The sequence below is a fragment of the Penicillium malachiteum genome, assembly GCF_028827825.1.
Source record: "Penicillium malachiteum strain IBT 17515 chromosome Unknown utg000003l:1.0-4950554.0:1.0-4952489.0, whole genome shotgun sequence".
Taxonomy (NCBI): domain Eukaryota; kingdom Fungi; phylum Ascomycota; class Eurotiomycetes; order Eurotiales; family Aspergillaceae; genus Penicillium; species Penicillium malachiteum.
In genome coordinates, this window is record NW_026643096.1 from 4,211,504 (window position 1) to 4,238,195 (window position 26,692).

The following is a 26,692-nucleotide window of genomic DNA, read 5'->3' on the forward strand; positions in this document are numbered from 1 at the left end:
TTATCATCTGTATGAAACGTGATATATTCAGCTTCAGCGTAAAAATAGCTACATTAGAAAAAAAAAGAGCAAAGGGCTTCATGGTATCATAGGAAAAACCACTCGAAAAATGCAAAATAAAACCCTGTAACGCCTAATTACCCAATATCCTTGCGACCTCGCAAGACTAAAAATGAGAGAGGGCATTTGGAATATGAAATGAAGTCAAAAACGAAAAAAAAATAAGGAAGAGAAAGGATTGTTATCATGCAAGACCTAAACGAGCCTTCCATTCCACTTTCTCATGTGAGCACCATTCTTGTAGAAGCGAAGAACCGAATCTCACAACTTCAATAGGTGAAGAAGCAAATCCCAGTGGAAGGAAATAATCATTTGAGTAATCACCTGGCTTGGGTGTGCTTCTTCCACGCTCAGAATGATTATGAGAACGCGAAGACCAAGTACTCGGAAACTCTTTGCGCAAGATATCCTCTGGAAGAGTTCTTGCACCTTCAAGCCAGAATCTCTGGGACTCTTTCCAGCACTCCGGGAGTCGATTCTTGAGTTCTAAGAACTCTTTGCGATTCTTCTTATTCTCATCGGAGAGGACGGTGTTCCCATCACTACCAGGTGTTGGCACTGGTGTATGTTCTCCTGGTAAAGGACTAACGGCGAGACGTTCAAGATCGAGGGAATGGATAGCTTCGTAAGAAACTGCACCGAGAAGAAGGCATAGGCCGTGCAAAGCTGGGTATGCGGTACTATTCTTCTTGACGACGCGCCAGTAGGCTAGTATAGATTGCCAGGTTGAGGAATCTCCCGCTTGTCTTGTTTGAAGCTTGCTTTGATCGTCAGCTACAAAGGCAAGAATGAAAGCCATGATAGCTTCGATAGCTGTGACAGCAGCTAGTTTGTCATCCGTAGGCGAGGAATCAGTCTTCGAGTTGTACCGCACAGCGGCGTGTTTCAGTTCTCGGCCGATGTTGCTGAACTTGAGGAACTCGTCGCGCCAGCCTCGACGGTCAATGTTTCGTGGACGATTATCTGGTTGAGAAGGTGAGCCCTTGATACCAGAGTCGACAGATGGGCGCTTCGTTGTCTGATTGACTGGTGTTCTGCCCTCGCCTTCTCCAAGATCAGTTCGTCGTGGAAGAGAAGCTTTGGAGTCTTTCACTGGTGTCAAAGATGTATGCTTCGTTTTGTCGCTGCTCGGTGGGGGAGCGCGGGGTGGAGGTGGTCTTTCTGAGGAGGCTTTCGTTTCTTTTGATCGACCACTTGATGGGATGGATGGACCGTCATCTTGTTTGGGCTTTGGTCTGGCTCGATCAGATGATTCATTTCCGCGCGACAGAGCCATTTCTCTCCGCCTTCTTTCAGCCTGTATTGATCCTCCATCATGATCTGTCTCATGACCAACGGGAGATTCAGCTCGATGCGGCTTCTTTTTACCGGCGAATTTCAGCAATCCTTCAACCCGCTTTCTGTTGGTCCTTCCATATCGCAGTCTGACAATGAGCTCATGAGTGGTCTCTCTGGAGGCACCACCGCCGTTCACTGAAACCGGTGCCTTGGTATGGGTTGTTTCCTCCCGCTTCTGTTTAGATGACGTACTGTCGTTGGAGGACTGTCGGATAGGGGAACGATCTCCAAGTCTGGCCAGCTCTTTCTCGATATCCGGTGGGAGAGTAGGAGATAGTAGTCGAGGCAGTCGAGGACCTGGATTCGTCGGAGGAAGGGTAGGAGAAAGGAGCGCAGGGAGCTTTGGAGAGTTCAATTTGGTCGGAGATGGTTCTTTGCGGAATTCCCTCTCCGGAGAAAGTCGACGTTTCTTCGAGGAGTGCATATCCTGGCCTTTGTTTGATGCGGAGTGGAGTGACTCGAGATCGGATGTCGAGGGTCGTTTCTTGGGCCCTTTATCAGGCGAAAGATGCAAGTTTGGTTTGGAAGCACGAATAGGTGGTGGTGGTGGTGGTGGTTCTGCTTTGTTGTCGGCCTTCTTGTTGACAGTGCTGTGTTTTGGCAGTTGATGTGAAGCCTCGCGCGTTGGTAAGTGACGGTCGGCTCGTACTTTCTGATCATGAACAATCGGATGAGGTCCAGTGCTTTGTTGGTTCTTGTAATCGTTCAAGCTAATCTTCCTCTTCGCGACGCTCTCTTTCGGGGGCTCAGTCGTGATCGGTACCGTGGACCGGTCGGCCATCCTGTGCCCTGACTCGTCGGACCAGTCTCCAACAGCCTTCAGTAGCGAGTCTGTGTCGTGATGGGTCAAGAAGGTCATGTACTGAAGTTCTTCTTCACCGAAGTTGAACGGTCGATCATGACCTACGGCCCAATTGCTTGAAACCCCTTGTGATGGACGAAAAGGTGACTTGGTTGGCAGAGTGAGGAGATAGGGGTGGTGAGGCAAGACGTTTTCCGAGAGGCGCTTTAGTCTGAGATTCAAGTTGTCGAGGTCCGCTAGAGAAAGTTGGTTGGCGCGTCGTGAGGGTGGTATATCCATAGAGGGGGCTTTATCGTTCACCGACATCGCAGTCTGCGGGAGATCGCAATTTGTATCACCATGAGGGATTGCGCGCGCGGGGAACGAGGATTGCGGGGTTGGTTAAAAGTAAGTAAAAGAAAGAAAAATAGACGAAGAAGTTATCACGGAGAGGGCCACCGCGGTGGCATGCGCCTAGGCCAAAGAGATGAGGGTGGGTCAAAGCATGGAGATCGAGTCGAGGGGTGGGAACTGCCTTACAGGCTCATCGGGACATCTCTTGGAAGCGCGCAAGAGATGCCAGGAGAGTTACCCTTCTAGATAAACAGTCAAGAATGAAACTGTGAGAAGATAAGGTGAAAGAGAATTAGTCCCCGACGCATGAGAATGGGAAAAAGAGCGAATGGGGGGGGAGTCCGGGGTGGCCAAATTGGGGAAATTGGGGGATGCTGCTTTTAGGGACACAATGGACTTTGTAAAGTGCTATATATAGTATACAGTATATAATATGATATATAAAACTAGGTATAGTTATATAGTTATATTGTTTATTCTCATGTATTACAAAACATTAAAACTCGAACTCGAATTTACCATATTTAATCCATCTGAAGTTCCAAGGTTTTGTCGAGATATCATACTTGGAACCCATGTCAACATTAACCACATACCTAGGTAAACAAGTACTATCACAACATTATGTACTTCATGTTTCACAAGTTCGTCTGGCATAATGCACGAGGGAAAAGAGAGAGTATCAGCCTACAGCTTATCTCTAGAGCTACTAGTTGCCTATATCCATATAGCAGCTAGCTTTTTCTTCCAAGTAACCTCCAGTTAACCCTCCAGGTATCCCTGTAGGTACTTACGTACATGCAAAGAGGGGTATGTCACCAGTAACCTGGAGATATTACCGACTACATACTAGCCAGGTGAGTACTTAAGTGTATGAAAATGTATATCCATGTAACTGTCTGCGAAGATGTGTGAACATAGTATCTGGGCATGTGCAGATACTATACCATATGGGCGCTTACAATTTAATCTGATTACCTATGTAGGTAGGATGATAAAGTGTGCCAGTGCCCATTTACCTGAACTTCCTGGCCAGGCACTCGAACTCGAGTCCTGAGGACATACCTTTCTCAATTTCGCTGCTGCAGTGCCGAGACTTGTACTATGATAACATTGGTGTAGTTCATGTTTCACAAGTATCATATACAACCTCATGTATATTCATATATATCCAAAATCAATCATTTGGTACTGCAACATGTGCTCTCTTCACAACCTTGGAATCCACATCTGTACTATATGTTATGTGATGATATGTGCATCATGAACGATCATCCTCCGCAAACTTATCCTTCCAAAACGCACGGAAGTGATGCTGCTGACCCAACTCAGAAATCTCCTTTACCTCTTCAGGAGTAAGCTTAAAGGTCAAGCAGCGCATATAACCACCCAGGCGAGCTTCATTACTGCTTGTAGTGATCGCCACACAGCCACAGTCTAAAGACCAACGCAGCAAGATCTCAGACTCGTTCACGCCATACTTGAAGGCGAGAGAAGACAGCAATGGATCAAGGGGTCCACCACGAGCCCGAGTCGTTGGGCTGAGTCCACTATATCCAGCTGTTTGGATTCCCTTGCTTTCGTGGAAAGACAGCAAGTCTCCATGCTGGAGGTATGGGTGGAACTCAATCTGGTTTACTGCAGGAGTAACTTTGGCTGTCTTGAGAATAGTCTCGAGGTGACTCTGCAGGAAGTTGGATACTCCAATTGCGCGGGCCTTTCCTGAGGCTTTGACTTGCTCCATGGCTGCCCAAGAGGCCTGCAGCTCATCTTCGGAGGTGGCGTAGAAAGGAGCATGGATTAAGAATCTAGATTCCGACTGGGTTAATTCGAAATCCGTGTCCATTGTGAATGAAACCTTCCAGAAAAGGCCAGAATTTAATGGAGACCAGGTCGGCTTACAGATCAACATAATCAAGTCGAAGCTTTTTCAAGCTCGCATCGATGGCACCGGGAATATCAGCAATGCTGGGATAGACTTTCGTGGTGATGAACAAGCTATCCCGAGGACGCTGGCTCTCCTCAATTGCGAGGCCTAATTCTTCTTCTGTATTGTAGGACTCGGCACCATCGAGGTGATTATATCCTAACTTGACGGCACTCTTGGTTGATTCGACCAATTCACGGTTGATCGAGGTATCGCCTGGGGTCTTGTACCAGGCTGTTCCGGTTCCATACCCAAGCTACAATAGTCAGTAGTTGTTTGACCCCAAGGACTCAAAGACTATGACTCTTACAATTGGTATTGAGAGGCCATCCTTCAGTTTGATGGTAGGAATGTGATCAACGGTGTTAGCCATGATGAAACTGTATAGTATAATTGTGGTGACGATTCTCACTATGTACAGAAGAAGAGAACATCATGACCTCGGCACCCTGAAAGAGGGGCAAATTCGAAATCAGAAGTGCGGGTCGGCTCAGCGGGTCAATTCCGATTCTTGATAAATGATACGTGAAACTGTTCTCCATATAGGAAAATATAGGCGGTTCACCAGTTGACAAGATCAAAGGTTAATAATGGCCATGATGTCATTCGTACCGCTCTGACGCGACATTCGGTTTTCACTCCGGATTACGGAGTTCAGTTCATAGTTCAGATCCATATGAGATATCGAGTTCAAGTTTTGTCATGAACCCGATTCATATATCTCGTGTCTGTCCTGGATATCGATTTATGTCAAGAAGTCTTCCATCACTTCAAGTTCGAAATCGACTAGCCCAAATGGCATCACATCTCTCCACTCGTGCGGGGACAACCCTGCAAGATCTGCCCAAATCTAATGTTTTCACATCCAAATTACCGCCGGATGCGGCATTTGAGACTCCGGAAATCTCACATAAGGCGCCGAGAGAAACCCTTGGTCCCCGAATGGTGAAAGAGGCGTTGTTTACCTATGTGCGCCCGGAGCAATCTGAGGAGCCGGAGTTGCTGGGCGTAAGTCCGAGGGCAATGGAGGATCTGGGACTAAAGGCAGGTGAAGAAGAGACCGAAAAATTCAAGGCTCTCATTTCAGGAAATGAAATCTGGTGGGGTGAGGAGAAGGGAGGTATCTATCCATGGGCCCAGTGCTACGGTGGTAAGTTAATCCGCTCTTCAGGATTCCTTGCAGGATCAATATTGATTAAATTATAGGTTGGCAATTGTGAGTTAAATGCTCTACATTCAAGAGTCCCTGATATTAACAATTACCCAGTGGTTCATGGGCTGGACAACTTGGAGACGGCGTAAGTTCTCACTCACCCTGGGCTGCAGCAGATATCTAATACTAACATTCGAATAGCGTGCCATTAGTCTTTTTGAATGTACCAATCCCGACTCAAACACTCGCTATGAGTTACAGCTGAAGGGTGCGGGAAGAACACCATATTCCCGCTTTGCAGATGGAAAAGCTGTCTTGCGTTCAAGTATCAGAGAATACATTGTCTCTGAAGGTGAGTCTAACCCGTAACTTCAGACTGATACCCTGGCTAATTAGTCTCTAGCCCTCAATGCTCTCAGAGTACCTACAACCCGTGCACTGTCTCTTACTTTACTCCCCAACTCAAAAGTACTACGAGAGCGACTGGAGCCTGGCGCGATTGTAGCTCGATTCGCCGAATCCTGGCTCCGTATTGGAACATTTGATATCCTTCGAGCTCGTGGAGATCGTGTTAACATCCGAAAGTTAGCAACTTACATCGCAGAAGATGTCTTTGGAGGCTGGGAAAATCTCCCGGCGATCATATCAGTTCGTGAAGGGCAGACCGCGACAGAAATTGATAATCCCTCGCGCAACGTACCATCGACTGAGGTACAGAACCACCAGGATATCGATGAAAACCGCTTTGCTCGACTATACCGTGAAATTGTCCGACGTAACGCCAAAACGGTTGCCGCCTGGCAGGCTTATGGGTTCATGAACGGAGTACTGAACACCGATAACACCTCGATCTATGGTCTCTCGTTGGATTACGGCCCCTTTGCCTTTATGGATAACTTTGATCCCTCATATACCCCGAATCACGATGACCATATGCTTCGCTATTCCTACAAGAACCAGCCAAGTATTATTTGGTGGAATCTTGTTCGCCTGGGTGAATCCCTTGGAGAGTTAATGGGTGCTGGGAAGAAAGTGGACGATGAGAGTTTTTTCAACGATGGAGTTTTCGAGGAGATGGAAGCGGAGCTTATCAAGCGTGCAGAAAACATCATCGACCGAACAGGCGAGGAATTCAAGGCTGTCTTCCTCAACGAGTACAAGCGGTTGATGACCCAAAGACTTGGACTCAAGACGCAAGTAGAGTCTGATTTTCAGGATCTCTTTTCGGAGATGCTTGATACCCTGGAGGCTCTGGAATTAGATTTTAACCATTTCTTCCGCCGGTTGTCGGGGTTGAGTTTGTCTGAGCTGGAGACTCAGGAGCAACGGGCTACTGCAGCAGCGGTATTCTTTCATGCTGAAGGATTTGGGGGTATAGGATACACCGATGCTACTGCTAAAGATCGCATTGCTAAGTGGCTGGAAAAATGGCGAGGTCGTGTCCTCGAGGACTGGGGTACTGGCCATGATGAGGAGCGTCAAGCAGCTATGAAGGCTGTTAATCCAAACGTGAGTGATCTACTTTCCCCCTCCTTCTATACTGTACAACCCTCTAATAATAAGTTAGTTTATCCCACGAGGATGGATTTTGGATGAAGTCATTGAGCGGGTGGAACACAAAGGAGACCGTGACATCCTCGGACGAGTCATGCAAATGAGTCTGAACCCTTTCCAGGATCAATGGGGTCTCGCAGAGGAGGAAGAGAAGCGCTTCTGTGGTGATGTGCCCAAGTACAAGAGAGCGATGATGTGTAGTTGTAGTTCATAAAGACCCTCAGATCTGTGTTTGATAAAGCTTTTAGAAATAAGAGAAACTGGAGATGTGATATGCGGTTTCCCCATGCACCTAAGTATCTCCTGTAAAGCGCCGATAGAAAAAAAATTCCATGCATTCCCATTTTTGTTTTCTGCAAGCAAAATCGCCTTTGCACATCGCTTTCCACGCGCGAGTCAGACATGGAAGAGAAAAATTGAACTATTAGATGATTGCAAGAGGAAAAGAAGCAACATGCAAGACGCCCATGGTCGCAATTCAAGCGGTAATGATAATACAAAAGTCAAAGAAACCCAGGGGAAATAGACATTTCAAATCGTGGCGCATGCAGAATAGTTCTCGTTAATTTCGGAATCCCTGGGAAAAAGGATAGAACGTAAAAGAAAAATAGACGCAAGATCCAGCTTTTTAGTTGTTGGGGCAGGCAGCCTGGACGTGGCCGGGCTGCTTGCACTTGTAGCAGACACGCTCACCGCGGGCCTCAGTGGTGCAGTCACGGGAGACGTGGCCGACCTCGCCGCCTATGAATTGATTAGTATATCTTGATGGAGAATACCAGTATATAGGCGTCAAGAACTCACAGTTGTAGCATTTCTGTCCCTGAGTGCAGTCACGAGCCATGTGGCCGAATCCACCGCAGGAGTAGCAGGTCTGGGGACGGGCGCCGTAGGAGTTGCCACCGAAGCCACCACCGTAGGAGGCGTTACCACCCTGGGGGCAGTTGCGGGCAATGTGGCCGACGTTGCCACACTTGTAGCACTCCTGGGAACCACCACCGGGGGCACCGCCGAAGCTGTTGCCCTGGGGAGCCTGGGAGCACTCACGAGAAAGGTGACCGGGCTGGCCGCAGCGGTAGCAGGTGCGCTCCTTGGGAGGGTTGGGGCACTCGCGGTCTAGGAGTGGTTAGTTATCGTTCCTTCGTGTCGGGCGAGGTCTCGGCGCATCCAAGTAGTATAAACTTACTGACGTGGCCCTCACCACCGCAGTTGTAGCTATTTGAAAATGTTAGCCGTATGTCCCATCTTTTTTGTCGATGCGATTTTACCCCTCTTATCGATAAGGGCTAATCGCAGGGTGGGATAACATACCAGGTAGGGGTACCCTTCTTGGGGCAGTCCTTGGCCTAAAAGACAAGGGTGTTAGCTTTCCCAAGCTCACATAATGATAAACCGTGATCGTTGCGAGAAGTTAAACGCGTCCGACGCGCCAAACTATGTTGCCATCCAGAAAAAAGTGAAAAATGGGTGCATCTTTACCTGGTGAGAAGCGTCACCGCCTACGAAGAAAAAAAAAGTCAGTCAGAAACCAGCCAGTCATAAGAAAAGTAAATGCGCTCTGAATAAAGCATCTCAGAGGTAGATAGAAATAAAGCGAACACAAGTAGAGAAGACAGCGCAATTCAAAGTGTCCATATTACTTCAACCTGAGAGTTGCATATCGTGAACGCATTGTGCGGGTCTAGGCGAGTGAAGAAATGCGGCAGGGCTCGGGGGAACATAAAACGTACAGTTGTAGCAGGCACGAGAGCGAGAGTCCATCTTGAATTGATGAGTTGATGAGTTTCTTAAAAAAAAGAATAGGTTTTTAGGAGGAAGTGGATGGATAAAGGGAAGTTTGAAGATGGTTGAGAAGGGAAGAAATTTGTAGTGCGGGGGCCTTGTTTCTAGGGAGAAAACTTCCCGAAGATTTGGGGGATCTTGGAACCGGGAACCACTTTAAGGTAAAGTGAAGTTTCAACTCGTGAAATAGTTGAATAGGGCCCATAGGGAGGAATGTCGTATGAAAAAAAAGAGCGCATTCCATAGTAAGTCATAATAAGAGACAAAGAGATCGCGACAGGGAGGTATGGGGTAAAAAAGAACATGCATTGGCGATATTGACGCCGAGAAGAACCCATATCTTCATTCAGGCTCATCTACTCCTTCATTCTATGTTCCTCCCCAGGTTGATCTCAGATCTCAAATTCCTTGAGGGAAGTCCTATAGGGACTTTGCTCGTATATCCGATCGACGGTTCTTTAGGGTACTGTGGCCGCATTGTGATCATGCGCCATATGCATCAAAAGGTTGGCACAGTGTTTTCGCTGTGCATATTCACAGAAAGAGAGCTGGAAGGAAGTAGATGCAATTAGGACCAAGCATTTTTGAAGCCAATATGGAGGGACGTGAAGGCCTGGTGGGTAGGATGTCATCCTATATCATCCCAGTGCAATGATGGCATCACGTAGACAAGATAAGATCGATGGATCTGGTAACAGTCTAAGTAGGCTTAGATTTCTGTATGTCAAAATGGAATTGCCGATCAAAATTGCGGCAGCATGCATGTTCTTATAGTTGAGAGCGACACGAGGTGCGGCCGGGGTCCCCGGATTTTGGGTACCTTGTGCTACACGGGCAACCCCTGGTTCCTGGACCTGTGTCAGCATTTTCATATCATGTTTATTGATCTTCATTCTTGCAATTGCCCAGTATCTCTGATGGAAATACCATGGCAAAATCATCTCTGTGTACAACGGGGCGCTCTGGCATGCTACGTAAAATCGTAACATTCCAACGACTGGGTGCCGACGGCCTTCTCTCGCAGTAAAAGCACACGCTCCTCATCAAATCCAACATATTCATACATGCGACCGAGCTCTTCCGGCGAATTGGGAATAAGGTCTGGCCCAGCGATCCTTTGGCGAATGATTTGCGGCATGGTCATGTAAGTTTCCGGTTTGCGATTATCCGGACTGACCTGGATACTACTCTCGTCTTTTAGGGGCCGCTGATTGCTTAGAGCAGAAACCACTGTTTCAAGCTCCCAGATTCGAATCTCATTGCCGATGGAGTTCACCGATACTGCTTTGCCTCGGTTCGTAACCTGGACCGCAGAGACTGAAGAAGTGTGACCCCAGAGCCGCTGGCCACCCCGAACAAAAAGATCCTTCGATTTCGAGACCACCAAATACATAGTCAATGTGTTGTCGACATGTGAAGTCAGTAGGTATGGGTGGGAATAAGACATAGACGTTGGTGGCTGGAGGTGCAGGATGGATGGTTCTGTGGGGGTCACAGGGGAAGCTGCAGGGATCGTAGCGGAATATCGCCTTTGATTGGATGACAGACGACCTTCAAGAGGTCTGATACCGTACTGTGAATCCACTGTGCTGGTAAGTCTAGATTCCAGCTGTTCACCATCTTTGTTGAACCGCAGCTCCTGTATTCCTAGCGACCAGCCACAGCCAATGTGAAAAAAGCTATAGACAATGGTTGCTACAATCTCATATGCAGAGACACGCAAAGAAAGAGTCATTGGTGCAACCATGTTTTCAGCTTGAAGCGATGCGATTTCACATGGCCCGAGAGGTAGAGATTTCTCGGAATTTTTCGATTGTGGCCGAATATTGTAAAGGGACAGATTCTTGTGTTGAGAGACCATCAAAAGGTATGGCGATGACAAAGCCATAGCAGTGATGGCGCCATCTCGAAATCCAACGTGAGAGGATCGTAAGCTGAACTGGGATATTTGATCATCCAAAACATAGCGACTGAAGCGACCATTCTCAAATCCAATCAGAATTTCATATTCATTTTCCAGGTGGCTGGTTGCTAAGGCTGTTGGATGAGCGTCATGGAGTTCCGAGAATGATATCCTGGACAAACACTTGGTAGGGTCGTTTGCTGCCCACGCTCTAAGTCCATGAACAGTATCGGCAGTGAAGACAATACCAGCACAAAGTTTGACCAATACAGGGGGGGCATGGAGGCTCAAGAAAGTCAACTTCTGTAACTCGACAAGACCCTTTAGCCCAATTGTGTCGCAGACGATATTGCCGCTTCCAATTGGTCAATCTCCCCTCAACAGCCAAATGGCCATGATCGAGCCAGGTTGAGACTTTGGGCGAATACTCTGTCCTGCCTGGTAGTGTAGAGCATCTCACATTAGCCAGACGACGAGCACGAGGGCGTACCCACTGCGAGTAGTACTGTCTTTTCCATAATTCGGAGTCTCCCCCTAGAGCATGGAAACGACGGGATAATCTACAAAGAATTAGTTACTTGAAATTTGCAGCACATGAAAACTGAGATAATACAACCTTTGACAAACATTTAATGACGATATTGGGAGAAAGGAGAGGATATTCAGTAGGAGTTCATTGCTTAAAGAAGATAGCCGATCAATAGGTGTTGCTATTGTTGACCGACTCCGCTTTATGGGAGACAAGGCCGAAGGAGAACTCTCTCGTGGACGTTTTGGCATCCTGGGGGCCACTTCTAGACACGTCAAGCATGCCGAGTGATTTTAATGATTTAAACGATAGTGGGAGGTGGGGGTTTCAAGGATATACAGGGGAGGTGAACTCACAGTTTGCTACGTCAAAAGAGACTCTTATCGGGAAAGCCGATAAGGAATCACGTGGAGGTCTACGGGAGACTATAACGGCCATTTTCCCATAATAAATATTCACCGCATACCTCACCGCCCCTTGCTTAGTTACCAAACTATATCTTATCTCCAAGGTTCTGACCTTGACCGCCCTGTATACAATCTTAATTTTGGTTACTCTCACTTTGGCTATCTCTCACTTCACTACTCCGTATAATTCACATTTCTCTCTAAAAAATGATCAAGTCACTTCTTGATATTAAGGACGGGCTTTTGGACACGATATATCTTATTCCTGATTTTTTTTCTCTATAGCTAGAATTAACTCTTCCACCGCCTAGACCTTGGGCCCTTGCTACGTAGGGCTGAAAGAGGTAATCAGGTATTATTAGGATTTTAGTATAAATAAGAGTAAGAAATAGATACCTATTAATATTTATATTTGGAAAAATGTATAAGTTACGAATATATTATGACTTGAAGAAAATCAGATCAGAATATCTACCTTGTATAGTTTAGTGGGAATTTAGCTTTGGGGATGTCCCTGATGTGTAGGTCACAGACATCAGTGGAGGGAACGGAGTATCAGTAAGAACCTTGGACGGAACCTTTGGACGGAAGGGCGGCCTAAGGATCTCTGGGAGTATTACAGTTTTCTTTTTTTTCTGCCAGTGTCTTTCAAGGATTAGGCCCCGTGGAGGCCGATCTTCAAGGCGGTCATGATACTGCCATATGAGACGCGTCGAAACCGCGTTTCCATCTCAGAGGCGTTTTGAGCAGGGACATCCAGGAGGTGTTTTAAGTGCCCGGGTCGGCTTTGTGAACAGTGTGATGGATGTTTTAAAGGGGCTCCAAGAGAGCTGTGAGCTTTCATTTACCAAGGCTTTCCAGAATCTCGAGTCCAAACTTGCAATCCACGAGGCGGGTTTAATTGAAGCCAAGAACAACGCCGCTATTGCCAATGAGGCCCGTCAAAAGGCAGAATGCAGAATTCAAGAATTGCAAAACGAGGTCGCGGCCCTTCGAGAAGAATTGAGCCACTACGATTCTAAACCAACAGAGCTTGAGCCTCCCGTCAAGTGGGCTGATCTTGAACGCGACTTTAATCCAGAGCATATCTGGGCAACCAGACCCACTGAAACGGGCCAACTGCGGAGAATCCTTGAAGGGAGCTACCGGAATCTTTACAATAACTTGAAGTTGTACAGTGAAACTTGGGCGGATCTGAAAGCACGAGTCGCGCATCACAAAAAGAATTTGGCATACGTGAACACCAAATTCCGGCGTGATAAATTTACATTGATCGTTGATGGCGAGCCGGTCACATTCCGGCGAGTTCAAACAATACCTCCTGTTGGCGATATCGATGGATCCGTACCGCTTTCCACATCTGCCAGAAATTCATTGCCATCCTCGAGGAATGACCAGGATTCAAATGTTACAAGATCTACTATCGCCACTCAGAACTCTTGTTTGGTAGACACCAATATCAAAATTAAGCCGGAGCCACAGAGCCAGAATCCAGGGCTTTTCGAACAATCAGATCCATATGCTACCCAATCTTCTCCAACATGTGATTCCGAAACCCTGGATATGCTTCCTCCCTTGCCAGACTTACAAGCTCGGAAGAGAAAATGGGCTCCTTCTGGACCAGTACGAGTGAAGAACGAACCTGTTTCCTCGAGTCCCTTGCACTATACAACAGGGCAGCCGTTCATAGGCACCCAGGATTTAGATGACATCGGGGACTCTGTAAAAACTCCAACAAAGAAGCAAGCTTACCGCGAAGTGCACTGGGAGGATTCTGTGCCGAGTGACCAAGACCCTCTGCCAGACCGGGTCAGTCAACCTACTGCTCTACGACCGGTTGATGGCAATACGCGGGCCGCCATTACCCCTGGTCAGAGAGTGAAGAGGACAAAAACTATCAGTCCCCATGCGCTTTTATCAATCACGGAAGATGGTGATTCCGGCGATCATACCTATTCACATTCTCCAGGCCGTTCGGTACCCCGTGCAGCATCCAAATCGACACCCCGTGCTCATCTGACCGAAAATCAGCTACAGGGTCTCCTGGAAAAGCCAACGCCTTCTAGAACACCCCTTGCACCCTCTCAGAGACCTGCTGACCAAAGTACCCGGCATGCCCGGGAGTCAACCGCCTCAAGGGAAGCAAGACGGGCAAAATACACAGTCCAAGAGCCTTCGCAGTTACCCGAAGAGTCTGATAGTCAGTTTCCACCGAATGTGGATCCAGAAGATGAACCTTACAGAGCACGTGCTCTCCACCGACTCAGTCTACAACACTTCAAGCTCAATCCGGAAAGGAATGAAGGGCTAGATTATGCCTTTAAGGATGTTGTTCGCAACAAAGATGACCGCAGGTGTTTGACCGGTTGTACACGACCCGACTGCTGTGGTCGCCAATTCCGCACAATGGCTCGGTTTGGTGGATTACCTGCCAAATCCCCTGCGGAGCAGAAGCAAGAAGACCAGCGCTTAGTGGAAGAGTTTGTGGGAGACGACCAGCATTTACTGGATGGAATCAATGAGAAAGAGCGTGAAAAACTTCTTGTTGAAGCACGAACGAGAGCTCTTGCAAACCAATATGGCAAGCATCGACATACTCACCAACGTCCTCAATCGCCTCCTGGGTTCTGGCGAACCGATATGCCTTCGACACAGGAACTCGAGGAGGACAGAGAAGCTGCTCGAAAACTCGAGCGAGAGAAAGTAGAAGAACGGTATCGTGAGGCTATGCGACCTGGGGGTTTATGGACATGGGCAGATGAGTGAATTTTTATCTAGAAATATGTCAATAATCATTTGTATAATATCATATATATTATTCCATATCAATGTCAAATCAGTCTTCTCCGATATCACCAGTACCTATACTCCGTACTACAGGCTAAGTACTATGTACTATGTAGCCGCAAACAACCCGGGGAACCTCGGCTTGCTGTCTTGGCGGCCCGTGACCTGCCAACCTCCCGCTCCCACGCGACTGCGCATCAGCCGTGGCCTGTATGCACCTTGACATGGAGACAGTCCGGAACATCCAGAATCCAATATCGCCCGCGATGCTCCAGCCGTCTAAATGGTTGTCTCTTTACGAAGACTTTGTGACCAAGAATGCCAGCTCCGTTGGACAAGTCGAGTCCGCCCTGAGATCATTGACCTACATCATCCCTGGTGAGTGAGGACCGTCATAAATAGTAGTCTGCATCGCTAATAACAATTCTTTCATTTCTAGGTCGCTATCGTGAATCAGAAGTCGCTTCAGAATGTGGTAAGTCAGCCTCCCAACTGCTATACAGAACTGCAGCGCTAGCATCATTATACTAACAGCAGGAAGTGCACTCCGGAGTACAGCTTTTATCACTCTACCATGATTCCCTGGTTTCCAAAGTCATCTCCAGACTCCCATCTAATATCCCTCGACCGCCGCCGACTCCCCATACTCGATATACCAAATACTGGACTGAGCGGTCCTCGCTATACCGGCGCGTGGCTGTCGCGCTTCAGATGCTTCAATACACAGAGCTCCTCTGGGAGATGTCAGCACGGCGCCGAGGACAAAAGACCCGTTGGCGCATCGTTGTTTTCATCGAGTTTGCGAAGGCAGTCTGTCGTCTGCTTCTTATGCGGTTAACTAATTCCCGCCCGCTGGTCAACCCCCCCGCTTCCCGAGCGAGAGGTCGATCCACGGACAACAGAAGAAGAAGATAAGGGCGACTGGAATGGCATGGAAACGCCTACTAGTGAACGCTCATCTGATATAAGCTGGACGATGCCTCGTACGGGATTATCTCTTCCATCTCTTCCAGATGTGAATGACGTGTCCAACTACCTTATCTCGAAGGTCCTCACTGCAGATGATATTAAGCCTCCCAAGACCCTACTGCACCGCGTCAGTGGTCAGGGTCAATTGGCGGAGGTTCTCTACATTCTCAGACCTGTTGTTTATGCTATGGCGATGCAGCGGTGGAGCGGAGATAAGCGCAGTTGGCGACCTTGGCTAATTGGCTTTGGCATGGAGTATGGCTGTCGCCAACTCGCCAAGCGCGATTTCCGGGAGCGTGTTGCTGGTGGACTCCGTGGTCTTACGGGTCTTGAGCGTGAGGAGTTGAGGAAGCGGGGATGGTCGATGGGCTGGTGGTTGATGCGGGGCGCTTTCTATGAGAATATCACCAAGTACGATTCCCACCCTATGCTTTTGTTCAAGTACAATACTAACACTCAATAGGTCATGGCTGCACAGTCTAACAAATAAGATGAAGGGCAAGCCATTGCTTGACTTGGTTGGTAGTGTAGTTGAAGACTACGAATACCTGTGGGACAACTACTACTACTCGACCGCTACATTATGATCGTGCACATATATTTCCCTTTTCATGATACCCGACTTCTTTATTATCTGTGAACATCAGTTTTATGTCTTTCCTGATGATTGCTTTTCCTTTGTTTGTTTCACCATGCCCTTGGTCAAGGGGTATCATTGATTTTCACATTAACTTCATATTGACTCCATGCCTAATTCCAGTTTCCCAATACATCAAATCATATAATCTCAACTTTCCTGTTTCCGTACCAATTTCGTAGTCCATCTTGACCAGATGCTTTCCCAGATCCAGATGTGAAGAGTTGATCAAGACGACCATTTCCATCCTCATCATCATCTTCTGGCCAGTCAACTCGGGCACCACCCTTTGTCTCCAGCATCTCTTTCGCCGTACCCCAACTAAATCGGCACTCATTCCCCCATCCGAAAACCGGATCCATGTTCTGTCGGAGCCAGCCGACACACTTAGAATCTGACGGGTAGCCACTGCCCCATGTCTCAGGTGTCTCTGATGCATCATCCGACTGCTTCGAACGGAGCACAGCCTCGTAGAGGACCTCAAGGGCGACATCACGGGTGACCTTCGCAGCGACACTAGCAGCACTGACACAAGGGTATAAAGAGTCTGCCTTTTTCGCGACAGTAATCTTGAGCGTAGGGAAGATACGCTCAAGCTTTTGTTGGTATGTAGCAGGATTTCCAATGGTATCGATATAAACCTCTCTTACATCAACCGAGCGATCACGCACAACTCCTCGAATAATCTCAATCGTCGCATCCATGGCCTGTGCATTTAGGTTGTACACCGCACTGCCTGTTCTCATCATTCCGGAGGAAATGTCTCTCGCCGATAAAGCCTTGATCGCGTATCCGCAGGACTCGAATAACTTCTGACCCGGTGTGTTGATTAATCGCATTAAGTTGGCTCGCACGCCTGGAGTAAGGACTTTGCTATCGTCGAAGCTGTGCTCCTCAGCTAGGAGGGAATGGTGTAGGTCTAGTGGTAGGTAGAAAGCTCCGTACACCATTGGTCCAAGGACTGGACCTCGACCTGCTTCATCGACACCTAGTACACATGGTGTGCTTTCTAGAAGATCTCCGGTATCTGATTTGGTGCCATGGGGAGTGATGGCCGCAGGAACAGGCGTATAGTAGGCGTAGGAATCGCCTGAAAGAAGACTGGCGGAGTCAATGCTGGGAGGAATAAAGGATAAATCCTCCTGAGTGAAATTGGCAGATTTTGATTCTTTCATAATGGTGAAAATAGAAGATATCAAAAACAAAGAGTGAAAGCGAGAGTGTCTGTAAATGAGAAAGAAGTGATAATGAAATAAAGTATGCGACCAAAAACGCGTCGACCAAATGGGTTTAGCGGCACGCGTTGCTTTCTCCCCCAAATTCCGGCGCATTCCTCTTTTCCCCTCTTGTGCACCAACGCCCTTCAACTAAGGGATTTATTCTGTTCAGGATCAAGCTTGAGATTTGAACCCCGCTACAAGCTCTACACAGTTCTTTGTTCCTGAAAGTGTGCCAAAATGGCTCGTGGGGGGAGCCAAGCCCCGCGAATTGGACTACTCTTCAGTCGGAACGCAAGGAAGGTGAGTCGCATTTCTTCGAAAGTGCGCATAACAAGGAATTTGTTCACTCATCTAATTTGTGATGCAGACGAACTGGTATCACGTTAAAGGAAGGAAAGCGCGACGAACATGGAATGGAAGATGTGGACGGGCTTTTTTCGTCCCCTGAGAAATCATCTGCAGACTTGAATGGCTATGAGAGCGAAGATTCAATTGGATCTGATGGAATGTCCATAGACGAGGGTATACATCATCCCCAGCTCGAGGATATTGAAGGTTAAAGATTCTGACATGTACTAGGCAATGCGCCCGAACCTCAAGACTATCTCAACGGCAACAGCGTTTCGCGGTCTTCCTTGTTACCTTCAACCGATCGCTTCCCCAAGGGTCGCTCTCAATTAACTCGACGATCCCCTGTTGTACACTCCAGTCCGGAACCAGAGGGCGACTTATTATCTAGTCCTTCCGATGACAGAGAATTGACCCGAAGTTCGCGCCAGGAACCATCACCATTAACAGCTCGATCAATCAATGCAGGCGTCTCCAAGCAGAAGAGCGCTCAGCGGACAAAGGTGCAAGAAGAGCCTACTACTTTGCCGGAATTCTCGGATGGAGAAGGCGATGAAAATGCGAATTCGTTCCTACCGGGAGATGATCAGGATGACAGCTTTGGTGCCGGCGAAGAGACTGTAATGCACGACGAGGATGTTCCCGAAACGAATGGCCAGGACCAGAGTGATGCAGAGAGTGATTTGTCTCAGTCAACAGAGCTGGAGCCGGAGCCGGAGCCAGCACCAGCGCCTCAAGCATCTAGCTCGAAGACAAAGAAGGGTCCCGCAAAGACTCAAAAGTCGGAAAAGCCAGCCAAGGGTCGTCCTGGAAAGAAACCACGCACTCAAGATGAGGAGGAGGTGGAGGCTAGGCCACCCAAGAAGCAAAAGACCTCCAAGGCTCAGCCTGTGGAGCAAGAACCCTTGGATCCAGAACTGAACAAAGTGGTTGAAGATTATGCTCAGCGTTCGGGTCCATTGAAAGGCCGCAGCTTGTACATTCTCAAGAGAGAGAATCCCGCAGATCCAAGCTCTACGCACACTCGCTCAGGGCGTGCATCGATCCGACCGCTGGCTTACTGGCGTAATGAACGGTGTGTCTACGGTGATCCAGAAGTGGCAGACGGTGAGCGCTATCCATTGTCTACCATTAAGGAGATTGTTCGCACAGAGGAGCTTGAGCCGGATCGCAAGAAGAAAGGCAAGCGTGCGGCCCGACCTGGAAAGGGCAAGAAACGACGGGCCGAGGAATCTTCAGACGAGGATGAAGAAGCCGATGGATGGGAGAAAGAGGGTGGAGTTCTTCATGGGTATATCCCGAGATGGGATCCCAAGTCTCAGACCAGTACTAAGGAGGAGGATGTCATTGGTAAGATTATAATGCTCTTATACTTAGATCTTTTTGCTAACATTTTCAGACATTGCATACGCCCCCTCCGGTATCGAGACGAGAGAAGTCAAGGATTCCACATTCCGGTTTGCAAAGTTGCTCAGCTCTTCCTTTATCGGGTCTGGAGTTGTGGAGCTCCCTCCAGAGGGAGTCAAGAGACCTAAGAATTCGAAGAAGATGCACATGGTGTTTTATGTGTGTCATGGTCGTGTGCAGGTTGATATCTCGGGAGTGCAGTTTAGTGCAGGCAAAGGCTGTGTCTTTCAAGTTCCGCGAGGTAGGTCAAAATCTACGACCCTAAAATTGTGGTCTCCAACTGACAAGTATATTACAGGCAATTACTATAGCTTCCAGAATGCTCACAAGAAAGAAGCTCGACTATTCTTCACGCAAGGGTGTGTACCCGGCGAGGGCGAAGAAATTGCAACCAAATCCAAGCCTGCCGTACAAGACAGCGAGTTTGAAGGCGAGGGTGAAGCCGAGTCCGAAGAGAGTAGCTCCAAAGCAACCAAGGCTCGTGGTCGACCAAAGGGCAAGCAGAAGGCCAAATGAATATGAGTATTAGTTGAGCTTGCTATTTTATCGTTTATTTCCATCCAATGTGCCACGATACCACATGCGTTTGTTTATAGCGAGTGTTTTGTGTTTTGATGTTAACCGGGATTTTGGGTTATCGGGTTTAATCATGTCTATTGAAAGAATACCTTAGGATCAGGAATAAAATGTATCATTCTGATCTATTACTTTGATTCAAGATCAATCAAATCTCCTCCATCAATTCATCCAACTCATCATCCAGATCCAGCGGCGGGAAATCACCGACTTCAATCTTCTCCGGCTTCACGAACGCACCGCATTTATCAAGACACTCGAAATAGCGTTTCCCATTAACACTCCCATCATTCTTTCCAGTGGGTTCATCCAGTTCAATACCAACCCAGATAGGCTGCAACTCAACGGGAAGTTCACCCTCCTTCTCGAGTTCACGACCCGGTCCTGTAATAGGGATTGAGGGTACGGGACCAACGAAACGGATAGTTCCACGTCTAATATGCGGTGGAGAAGAGGGGAGGATAATAGCTCTCTTTGACACAGCAATACCTACTCATAATTAGTGATCTTCTCATAAAATATCATATACTCTGCTAGTTCAGTGACATACCTTTAGAAACAACTTCACTCGTATCCTTTTGAACCTGCATACGCAGAGATTCCTCAGGAGAAAGGGCATTCGGATCAAAGCGACCAAGTTTCTGGTTCTTCTTCCATGCCAAAACGGAGTTTGAGAGGTTTTCATACGTCTCTGTTGGGAGTTCGTATTTTTCTACTGAGGAGAGATCGGTGAAGTTCACTCTCATAGTTTGAGGGCGAGTATCGTGGACCTATAATCATTAGTATCAATTCAAATAAGCAAGGTCATTAATGCCGGTATTTCATTAGAAATCAAGTGCATCCATAATGATGGTACTATCAGATGCACTTCCAGATCCAGACCGAGTAAAACAAAACAAACCCAGCAAAGTAATAAGACTAACCTCAATCTCAGACCCCTTCACAATTCCCCACTCCCCAATAATCCTCTCGTCTCCATCAGCCCACTGATCCGGTCTTCCAGGAACCTTAACAAGAAGACGCTGGTTAGATGGTGGGACACCAGTCATGGTTTCCAGCTTGGACTTGACTTGCAGCACCGTCCATGTGGGCGTGATGCGGCGTTCAGTGACGAAGGCCGGTCCAGCACTTTTGGCAACTGTGGCATTGGTAATTTGGACAGAGATGTCCATTGGAGTTGGTTGGAAAGCCATTTCAATAATGCCTCAGAGGGATTCAATTCAGCTCAGTTCAGTGCTCTCAATGTTCTGCACGAGTGTCAGTATCGATAAAGATCACACGGTAAAAGACATTCATGGAGACTCAGTAATCATCAACTGAGCCCGACATTGTCATCAAGCCATAAATCCTAATAAGAATACATACCAGGTAATCCCTGAACCAGTTCCAATCCTAAGAGATGCCCGATCCGATATCGATGAAGCGGCCCTGCATGCTTAGTCATCCATGGAACCTTCCACAGGTTCTGTGCCTTGTACCTGGTAGTAGTACTACGAGGAGAACTCGGGTTGATTGTAGTACCTACTAGTAAGAGGAGAGAATTGGTGCTACGAGAGAAGTATAACGGACACATGTGGGTGAATTGGAAATTGAGCAGAATCCCGATTTAGGGACTGTGTTACTATTTCTATTTCAGTTATACTGTGTAGATTCTGTACTATACTGAGGCTCATAAAGTATCTAGCCGGAGGATAGGTACCTGCCTAGAACTATGCTAGGAGATTATAGAGAATGATATACCCATGATGTAGTCAGTTTCATAATTTAATAACATTGGAAGAAACATCATAATGGATGTTATGATCTAGAATGTAAGAAGTAGAATACCCCACCAATCACGAAAAATAAAGTCCGAACCACGTGATACCCCTCGCTTCGATCTCGATCTTTAACTTATCATTATCATTATGCTCATATTCATATTCATATTCATACACCACAATGGCCGAACTCGAATCCCAGGCAGATCAATACGAGCAAGATAATGTACACGAAGTCTATCAACATATCGCGCAGCACTTTTCCGCAACCCGTTACAAGGTACTATAACCATCCCACTTACATTCACATGCGATATAATACTAATTTCTACAGTCATGGCCAATTGTTGAATCCTTTCTCCAAGAAATACCAGCCGGGTCAATTGGAATAGATGTTGGATGTGGGAATGGAAAGAATCTACTAGTCAATCGAGACATTTTCATAATTGGATCAGATCGGTCAGTCTACATTACATCACTACTTCAGAACTTCGTGCCTGGTAACCAGTACCTGGTATAAATATATTTTTTAATTTATCTTTACTCACATCGAGCAGATCTGAAAATCTCGCCCGAATCGCTCATCAGCACCATCCTCATGCAGCCGTGGTAGCCGATATTCTCCACTTGCCACACCGAGATGCCTTCTTTGATTTCGCAATCTGTATTGCCGTCGTCCACCACCTCTCCACACCATCTCGCCGCGTAGCAGCCATTGCGGAGATTCTCCGAACCGTGAAACCCGGTGGCACGGTACTGATTTATGCGTGGGCGCTGGAACAAAAGAATAGTCGGCGCGGATGGGATAAAGGAGATGAACAAGATATCATGGTTCCGTGGGTACGGAAGAATGCGACAGAACCTAATAAGTCGCAGACGTTCAATCGGTACTATCATCTTTTCCAAGAGGGGGAACTTGAGTCGGATATTCAGATGGCGGATGGGGATGTGGTGAGATCAGGATATGAGAAAGATAATTGGTGGGCTATTGCAACACCTAAGATCAAATGAGACCTGCTCGAAATGATCATCTCATACCGATGACCCCGGGATATCATATCGAGAGCTTGGTCAAAAAAAGCCCAGTTAATCGAATAAACGCTTGGGCGAATCTATTGAACGGCCCAAAAGTGAAATCGAAAATCACGAATACCTCCAACCGGCGCTATGCAAGTCGTATCAAAAAAAATTTCACACAAAACAAAAGGAAAGCCGTTTGTGGGCGTGTCATCAATCCCTAGGGCAAAGTTCGTGGAGGCATTCCCATATGCGGACCCATCATTCCTGGTGGGGGAATCCCCAGATTCCCCAGATCTGGTCGAGCAAGTCCGTAATACTCCCGTGGTGGTGGAGGAGGTGGAGCGGGAGCGTACGCGGGGACACCAGCAGTCAATTCCTCCAGAGAAGGAAGTTGAGCTGCTAGACCTGGTAGGTGACCGGGGATGGCTCGGGAGGTTGAACTCTTCCGTGGACGAGTGAGAGAGGTACTGGCGCGACGGGTCCTGGTAGTTGGGGGATCAATGGCATGGCTTGAAAGGGAGAAAGGAACAACACCAGCGCGACGGGCCATCTCTTGTTCTCCTAGTTGCCAGTGCATTGCTTCAGCCGCACGCCATGGGATAGCCATTTCTTCTGCGACTTTGGACCACATTTCCGCCTTGAATCTGTTATTGTTAGAGAATGCAAACTAGTAAGAACCATGACAACTTGTCAATGTGGTAAAAAAAAAGAAAAAAAAAACATACCGCTCATACAATCTCGCTAGTTTGTTCTTCTTATCTTCATCCCATTCGCTTCGTCGTTCCAAATAGTTCTGATAGTGAAGACGACAACTGATCGCACTGCGACCTGGTAACCGTTTACTAATATCTTCCCATTTCATCCCACTTCCTCTCAACTCAATGATCAAGGCATCTTCTTCGGGCGACCACTTGGACTGCTTCTTAGCTGGGGATTCTGCTGTATGGGCAGGTTGCAACCGCTTAGGAGCCCCCGTAGGACCAGATTTTGTCAAAGGAGGGGGCTGAACCAGAGGAGCAGACACAAATGGAGCAGCAAGAGCGGTAACTGGTGGTCCTGGTAAAGTCCTTGGAGGGTAGAAGGGGGTAGGATTGCCTGAGGGGACTTCTTCCTCATCTTGGGGCTTGAGTAATAGTGAGATATCCACTTTGGCGGGCGGCAAGATAGGCCGATTTTGTAACGCAATCATAAGCGCGATGGGTGGTAAAGAGTCTTGTTGAATCAAAGCGAAGGAATATTTTGTTTGCAATTTGGACGGGAACCACACCACACACACACCAACAAGCAAGAGCAAACGGGGGGAAGACGAGTGAAAAAGTAAAATAAAACTTTTTGAACCAGGATATAGAAGAAAAAAATTATATCAAATGGTTTGCCGGGGACAAACTGGGTCTAGGAGAAAACTTGGATCAAATGCTCCGTGATGCTTCCAATAGTAAACTCAAACACCGGCGCCGTCTCGTGCAACAAATAATGAGGTCAGAGGAGGGAGAGTTGGGAGGATCCAGTGACAGGCCGAACTGGAGGTTACCGTGGATCAAGAAGAGAAGAACCCGGGGAGAGAGAGAGAGAGAGAGAGAGAGAGAGAGAGAGAGAGAGAGAGAGAGAGAGAGAGAGAGGGGAGAAAGTAAAGAGAGTAAAGATGGAAGTAGGAAGTAAGAAGATTGAAGCTTGAATTGAGAGGGGTAGGGTTGATATGAGTCTAGAAGAAATGATAGAGTCCAGAAGTGAGTATATTATACCATAAAAGTACGATAAAATACCAATTAATTATGAAATCAGAACTAGGAAATAAAAGCAACGGATCCTAATGAATATAAGATGAACCATTCATATTATTATTATTATTATTATTATTATTATTATTATTATTATTATTATTATTATTATTATTATTTTTACCTAGGTAATTCTATTTAATTCTATTATTTTAGAATACAGCATAATACACCAAAGACCCGCATCATCCTTGGTGAAATGAGAAAGCACTGACCATTAACGCTCCAGCCCAGACGCTAATGTGATTCTACCGTTGCGACTAAAATGGACTTAACGGTGGCTCCACTTTAGGTACGTACTGTATTATATACCTTGGAAGTACTTATTCTCTACCTAGGTATCTTCTCTACTAGTAGCCCTAAGATACTAGATACTAGATACTAGATACTAAATACTAGAATACTCTCTAGTATCCTCCTAGTATAGTGTAGTATAGTATATTATAGTGTTAGGATCTCCGTCCCACCTAGAGCGTTGCCTCTTTTGGGGTGTGCAGTGCAGTGCAACCAACCGGGGATTTTCTGGATCGTTTAGGGCTTGGTGGCTTGATTCCCCCTCTTTTGATGTTTGTATAATCTATTTAACTTTATATTGTTGATATCATGCTCGTGGTTGATATCACAGCCACTACCTAGAGTGTGTATTGAGTCATGCCCACTGCCCAGGTGTGCACATATGCAGGTGTTTATATTAACCTTTGAGTATAATATACGTCATAATACATAATAATATACATAAATTACAGTGAAATGCGCAGTTCTTCCAGAATATCCATCTATCCTGTTCATAGTACTACATAGAATATTTATTTAGTACCTAGGTATTCTACCTAGACTATTTTATATCTGTATCATGTTTGAGTAATATGAAGAATTACCCTTAATTAAACGGGAAATGAAGGTAAATGATTAAAATGATTACGGTCTAGATGTCCATGTATCCGCGTTCCCACAGATTAAGGGACTGGTGGGTCACAATGGCATTCAGTCCCAGTCAAGAGGGTTGGCCTAATACCTGATAAAATAGAAATATAAAATATAAAATACGTGTGGACAGAGTATAGCCCTGGAGTATAAACATTTGAAGTAACTAAAATGGCTAATTCTCCGTGATTGGCGCGGAGCCCCAATTGCCCTAATGCAGTCTAACCCTGGATACCTGGAAATGAAGTGGCGGTGGAGAGGTTCTTCAAGCTCGAACATGTTCAATAATCTGAATAATCTGAATACATAATCTGAATCTTACTTCCTCGAATATCATTCCTGTCCAGAAATAGAACTAGTACATTACTCGTAACTGTACTGAGCCCCATACTATCCAGGTCAGTATGGCATGATCCCAAGCGATGAAAGATCCTGTCGATCTTCAAGGCTATCAAGGCTACGAGGGTCTAATCAGTGACGAATCCTCACCAAGTACAGAATCCAAGTGGAGGGTTCAACGTTCGATCATCACCACTATGACCTAAGTGGAAGTGGCCGACGAGCTGGTGGCGTATATGTATGAATTTCGCAGTGATCGCCCGAAATGTCCGACACATCCACTGGACCCGGTTTTTTTTTCCTTTTCATTTTCATTTCTCATTTTTTTTTTAATTTTTTAATTTTCTCATTTCCTCATTTGTTTCAATTCTGTTTAACTAGCCCAGCCCTGTGCTGTGAGTATGGATATCACGTACTTCGTACTCCGTATACTCTGTATAATATCACGTTTCTTATGGACCCAATGCAGCCCTGTCCCGTTCGGAAGGCCCGATGAGAACGACGGGGTCACTCCACTTAAGGGTGGCAGAGCTGAAGTGGCGCCCAACCGTTTGGATGGGGCAGTGCGCGCAACGGTGGATCATCGGTAGACGCGAGGAACGCCGCTGTCATGAAATATCCCGAGAATAAGTAGAATTATACCTAAAGAATAAGGTATAAGTGACTTCATGTTGTACTGAGTTATTCCAAGTTCTAAGTAGGAAGAAAAACTTGGAACTTGTGAAGTTAGTAAAAAGTCAAGTCAAAATACCAGTAGCCGAAATGAAGGGGCTAATTAAATTAGAGGCAAAACACAAGTGATCGCCTTTGGACTCGGGCTCAGACTCGGCCGGATCTCAAGTGCACGATCGAACTGGTGACCAATCAATCCTCGGCACAATTCAGTTAATTCAGTTGGTCTTTTTCGTCAGGTCGGGATCCACTCGGGATCTGAAACACGCTTTGAGTTGGAGGGGAGAGAGGAGAACCTTCACTCGCACTCTAGACTCAACAGATTCACTCTATGGAGTCTTCGTAATGGGTCTGGTCTTCTGGGTCTGGAATAGATTGCAGGCGGGAAGCAATCTCCAGGAACCGGTTCCTGCAATTCTGCGTGTAGTAACCTCGGGTCTTGGAGTTCTTGGTGGAAATTGGTTTAGTTC

At 46.8% G+C, this 26,692-nt stretch overlaps 12 protein-coding genes across 12 annotated transcripts; 5 read left to right on the top strand and 7 right to left on the bottom strand.

The window, feature by feature from the left end:
* Nucleotides 1-244: 244 nt before the first annotated feature.
* Nucleotides 245-2,506, bottom strand: N7483_007867 (uncharacterized protein; the record flags this gene model as incomplete). Its single annotated transcript, XM_057091304.1, has 1 exon — nt 245-2,506. One exon carries the CDS (start codon nt 2,504-2,506, stop codon nt 245-247), a length of 2,262 nt encoding a protein of 753 aa, XP_056946045.1.
* A 1,288-nt stretch (nt 2,507-3,794) lies between these two features.
* On the bottom strand, nt 3,795-4,839 carry N7483_007868 (aldo/keto reductase; the record flags this gene model as incomplete). Its single annotated transcript, XM_057091305.1, has 3 exons — nt 3,795-4,341; nt 4,436-4,716; nt 4,771-4,839. Coding segments are annotated over 3 exons (897 nt in total), but the record flags the coding sequence as incomplete, so codon positions are not given.
* Nucleotides 4,840-5,162: 323 nt separating this feature from the next.
* Nucleotides 5,163-7,381, top strand: N7483_007869 (uncharacterized protein; the record flags this gene model as incomplete). Its single annotated transcript, XM_057091306.1, has 5 exons — nt 5,163-5,610; nt 5,728-5,758; nt 5,826-5,965; nt 6,017-7,122; nt 7,181-7,381. The coding sequence occupies 5 exons, from the start codon at nt 5,163-5,165 to the stop codon at nt 7,379-7,381; spliced, it is 1,926 nt and encodes a 641-aa protein (XP_056946047.1).
* A 414-nt stretch (nt 7,382-7,795) lies between these two features.
* N7483_007870 (uncharacterized protein) lies at nt 7,796-8,925 on the bottom strand (the record flags this gene model as incomplete). The annotated part of the gene is made up of 6 exons (XM_057091307.1): nt 7,796-7,908; nt 7,969-8,280; nt 8,351-8,379; nt 8,476-8,510; nt 8,644-8,663; nt 8,895-8,925. The coding sequence occupies 6 exons, from the start codon at nt 8,923-8,925 to the stop codon at nt 7,796-7,798; spliced, it is 540 nt and encodes a 179-aa protein (XP_056946048.1).
* Nucleotides 8,926-9,916: 991 nt separating this feature from the next.
* N7483_007871 (WD domain protein) lies at nt 9,917-11,629 on the bottom strand (the record flags this gene model as incomplete). Its single annotated transcript, XM_057091308.1, has 3 exons — nt 9,917-11,204; nt 11,310-11,383; nt 11,477-11,629. The coding sequence occupies 3 exons, from the start codon at nt 11,627-11,629 to the stop codon at nt 9,917-9,919; spliced, it is 1,515 nt and encodes a 504-aa protein (XP_056946049.1).
* Nucleotides 11,630-12,487: 858 nt separating this feature from the next.
* Nucleotides 12,488-14,551, top strand: N7483_007872 (SAE2 C-terminal domain-containing protein; the record flags this gene model as incomplete). The annotated part of the gene is made up of 1 exon (XM_057091309.1): nt 12,488-14,551. One exon carries the CDS (start codon nt 12,488-12,490, stop codon nt 14,549-14,551), a length of 2,064 nt encoding a protein of 687 aa, XP_056946050.1.
* A 245-nt stretch (nt 14,552-14,796) lies between these two features.
* N7483_007873 (peroxisomal membrane protein PEX16) lies at nt 14,797-16,128 on the top strand (the record flags this gene model as incomplete). Its single annotated transcript, XM_057091310.1, has 5 exons — nt 14,797-14,950; nt 15,012-15,047; nt 15,114-15,427; nt 15,450-15,952; nt 16,005-16,128. The coding sequence occupies 5 exons, from the start codon at nt 14,797-14,799 to the stop codon at nt 16,126-16,128; spliced, it is 1,131 nt and encodes a 376-aa protein (XP_056946051.1).
* Nucleotides 16,129-16,318: 190 nt separating this feature from the next.
* N7483_007874 (ribonuclease H2 catalytic subunit RNH201) lies at nt 16,319-17,353 on the bottom strand (the record flags this gene model as incomplete). The annotated part of the gene is made up of 1 exon (XM_057091311.1): nt 16,319-17,353. One exon carries the CDS (start codon nt 17,351-17,353, stop codon nt 16,319-16,321), a length of 1,035 nt encoding a protein of 344 aa, XP_056946052.1.
* A 282-nt stretch (nt 17,354-17,635) lies between these two features.
* On the top strand, nt 17,636-19,669 carry N7483_007875 (Cupin domain protein; the record flags this gene model as incomplete). Its single annotated transcript, XM_057091312.1, has 4 exons — nt 17,636-17,698; nt 17,788-17,920; nt 17,978-19,096; nt 19,146-19,669. The coding sequence occupies 4 exons, from the start codon at nt 17,636-17,638 to the stop codon at nt 19,667-19,669; spliced, it is 1,839 nt and encodes a 612-aa protein (XP_056946053.1).
* A 208-nt stretch (nt 19,670-19,877) lies between these two features.
* N7483_007876 (TBCB family protein) lies at nt 19,878-20,922 on the bottom strand (the record flags this gene model as incomplete). The annotated part of the gene is made up of 3 exons (XM_057091313.1): nt 19,878-20,218; nt 20,280-20,499; nt 20,653-20,922. The coding sequence occupies 3 exons, from the start codon at nt 20,920-20,922 to the stop codon at nt 19,878-19,880; spliced, it is 831 nt and encodes a 276-aa protein (XP_056946054.1).
* Nucleotides 20,923-21,670: 748 nt separating this feature from the next.
* N7483_007877 (tRNA (carboxymethyluridine(34)-5-O)-methyltransferase) lies at nt 21,671-22,500 on the top strand (the record flags this gene model as incomplete). The annotated part of the gene is made up of 3 exons (XM_057091314.1): nt 21,671-21,769; nt 21,824-21,948; nt 22,047-22,500. 3 exons carry the CDS (start codon nt 21,671-21,673, stop codon nt 22,498-22,500), a joined length of 678 nt encoding a protein of 225 aa, XP_056946055.1.
* A 226-nt stretch (nt 22,501-22,726) lies between these two features.
* On the bottom strand, nt 22,727-23,698 carry N7483_007878 (MYB DNA-binding domain protein; the record flags this gene model as incomplete). The annotated part of the gene is made up of 2 exons (XM_057091315.1): nt 22,727-23,153; nt 23,235-23,698. The coding sequence occupies 2 exons, from the start codon at nt 23,696-23,698 to the stop codon at nt 22,727-22,729; spliced, it is 891 nt and encodes a 296-aa protein (XP_056946056.1).
* Between the last annotated feature and the right edge of the window lie 2,994 nt (nt 23,699-26,692).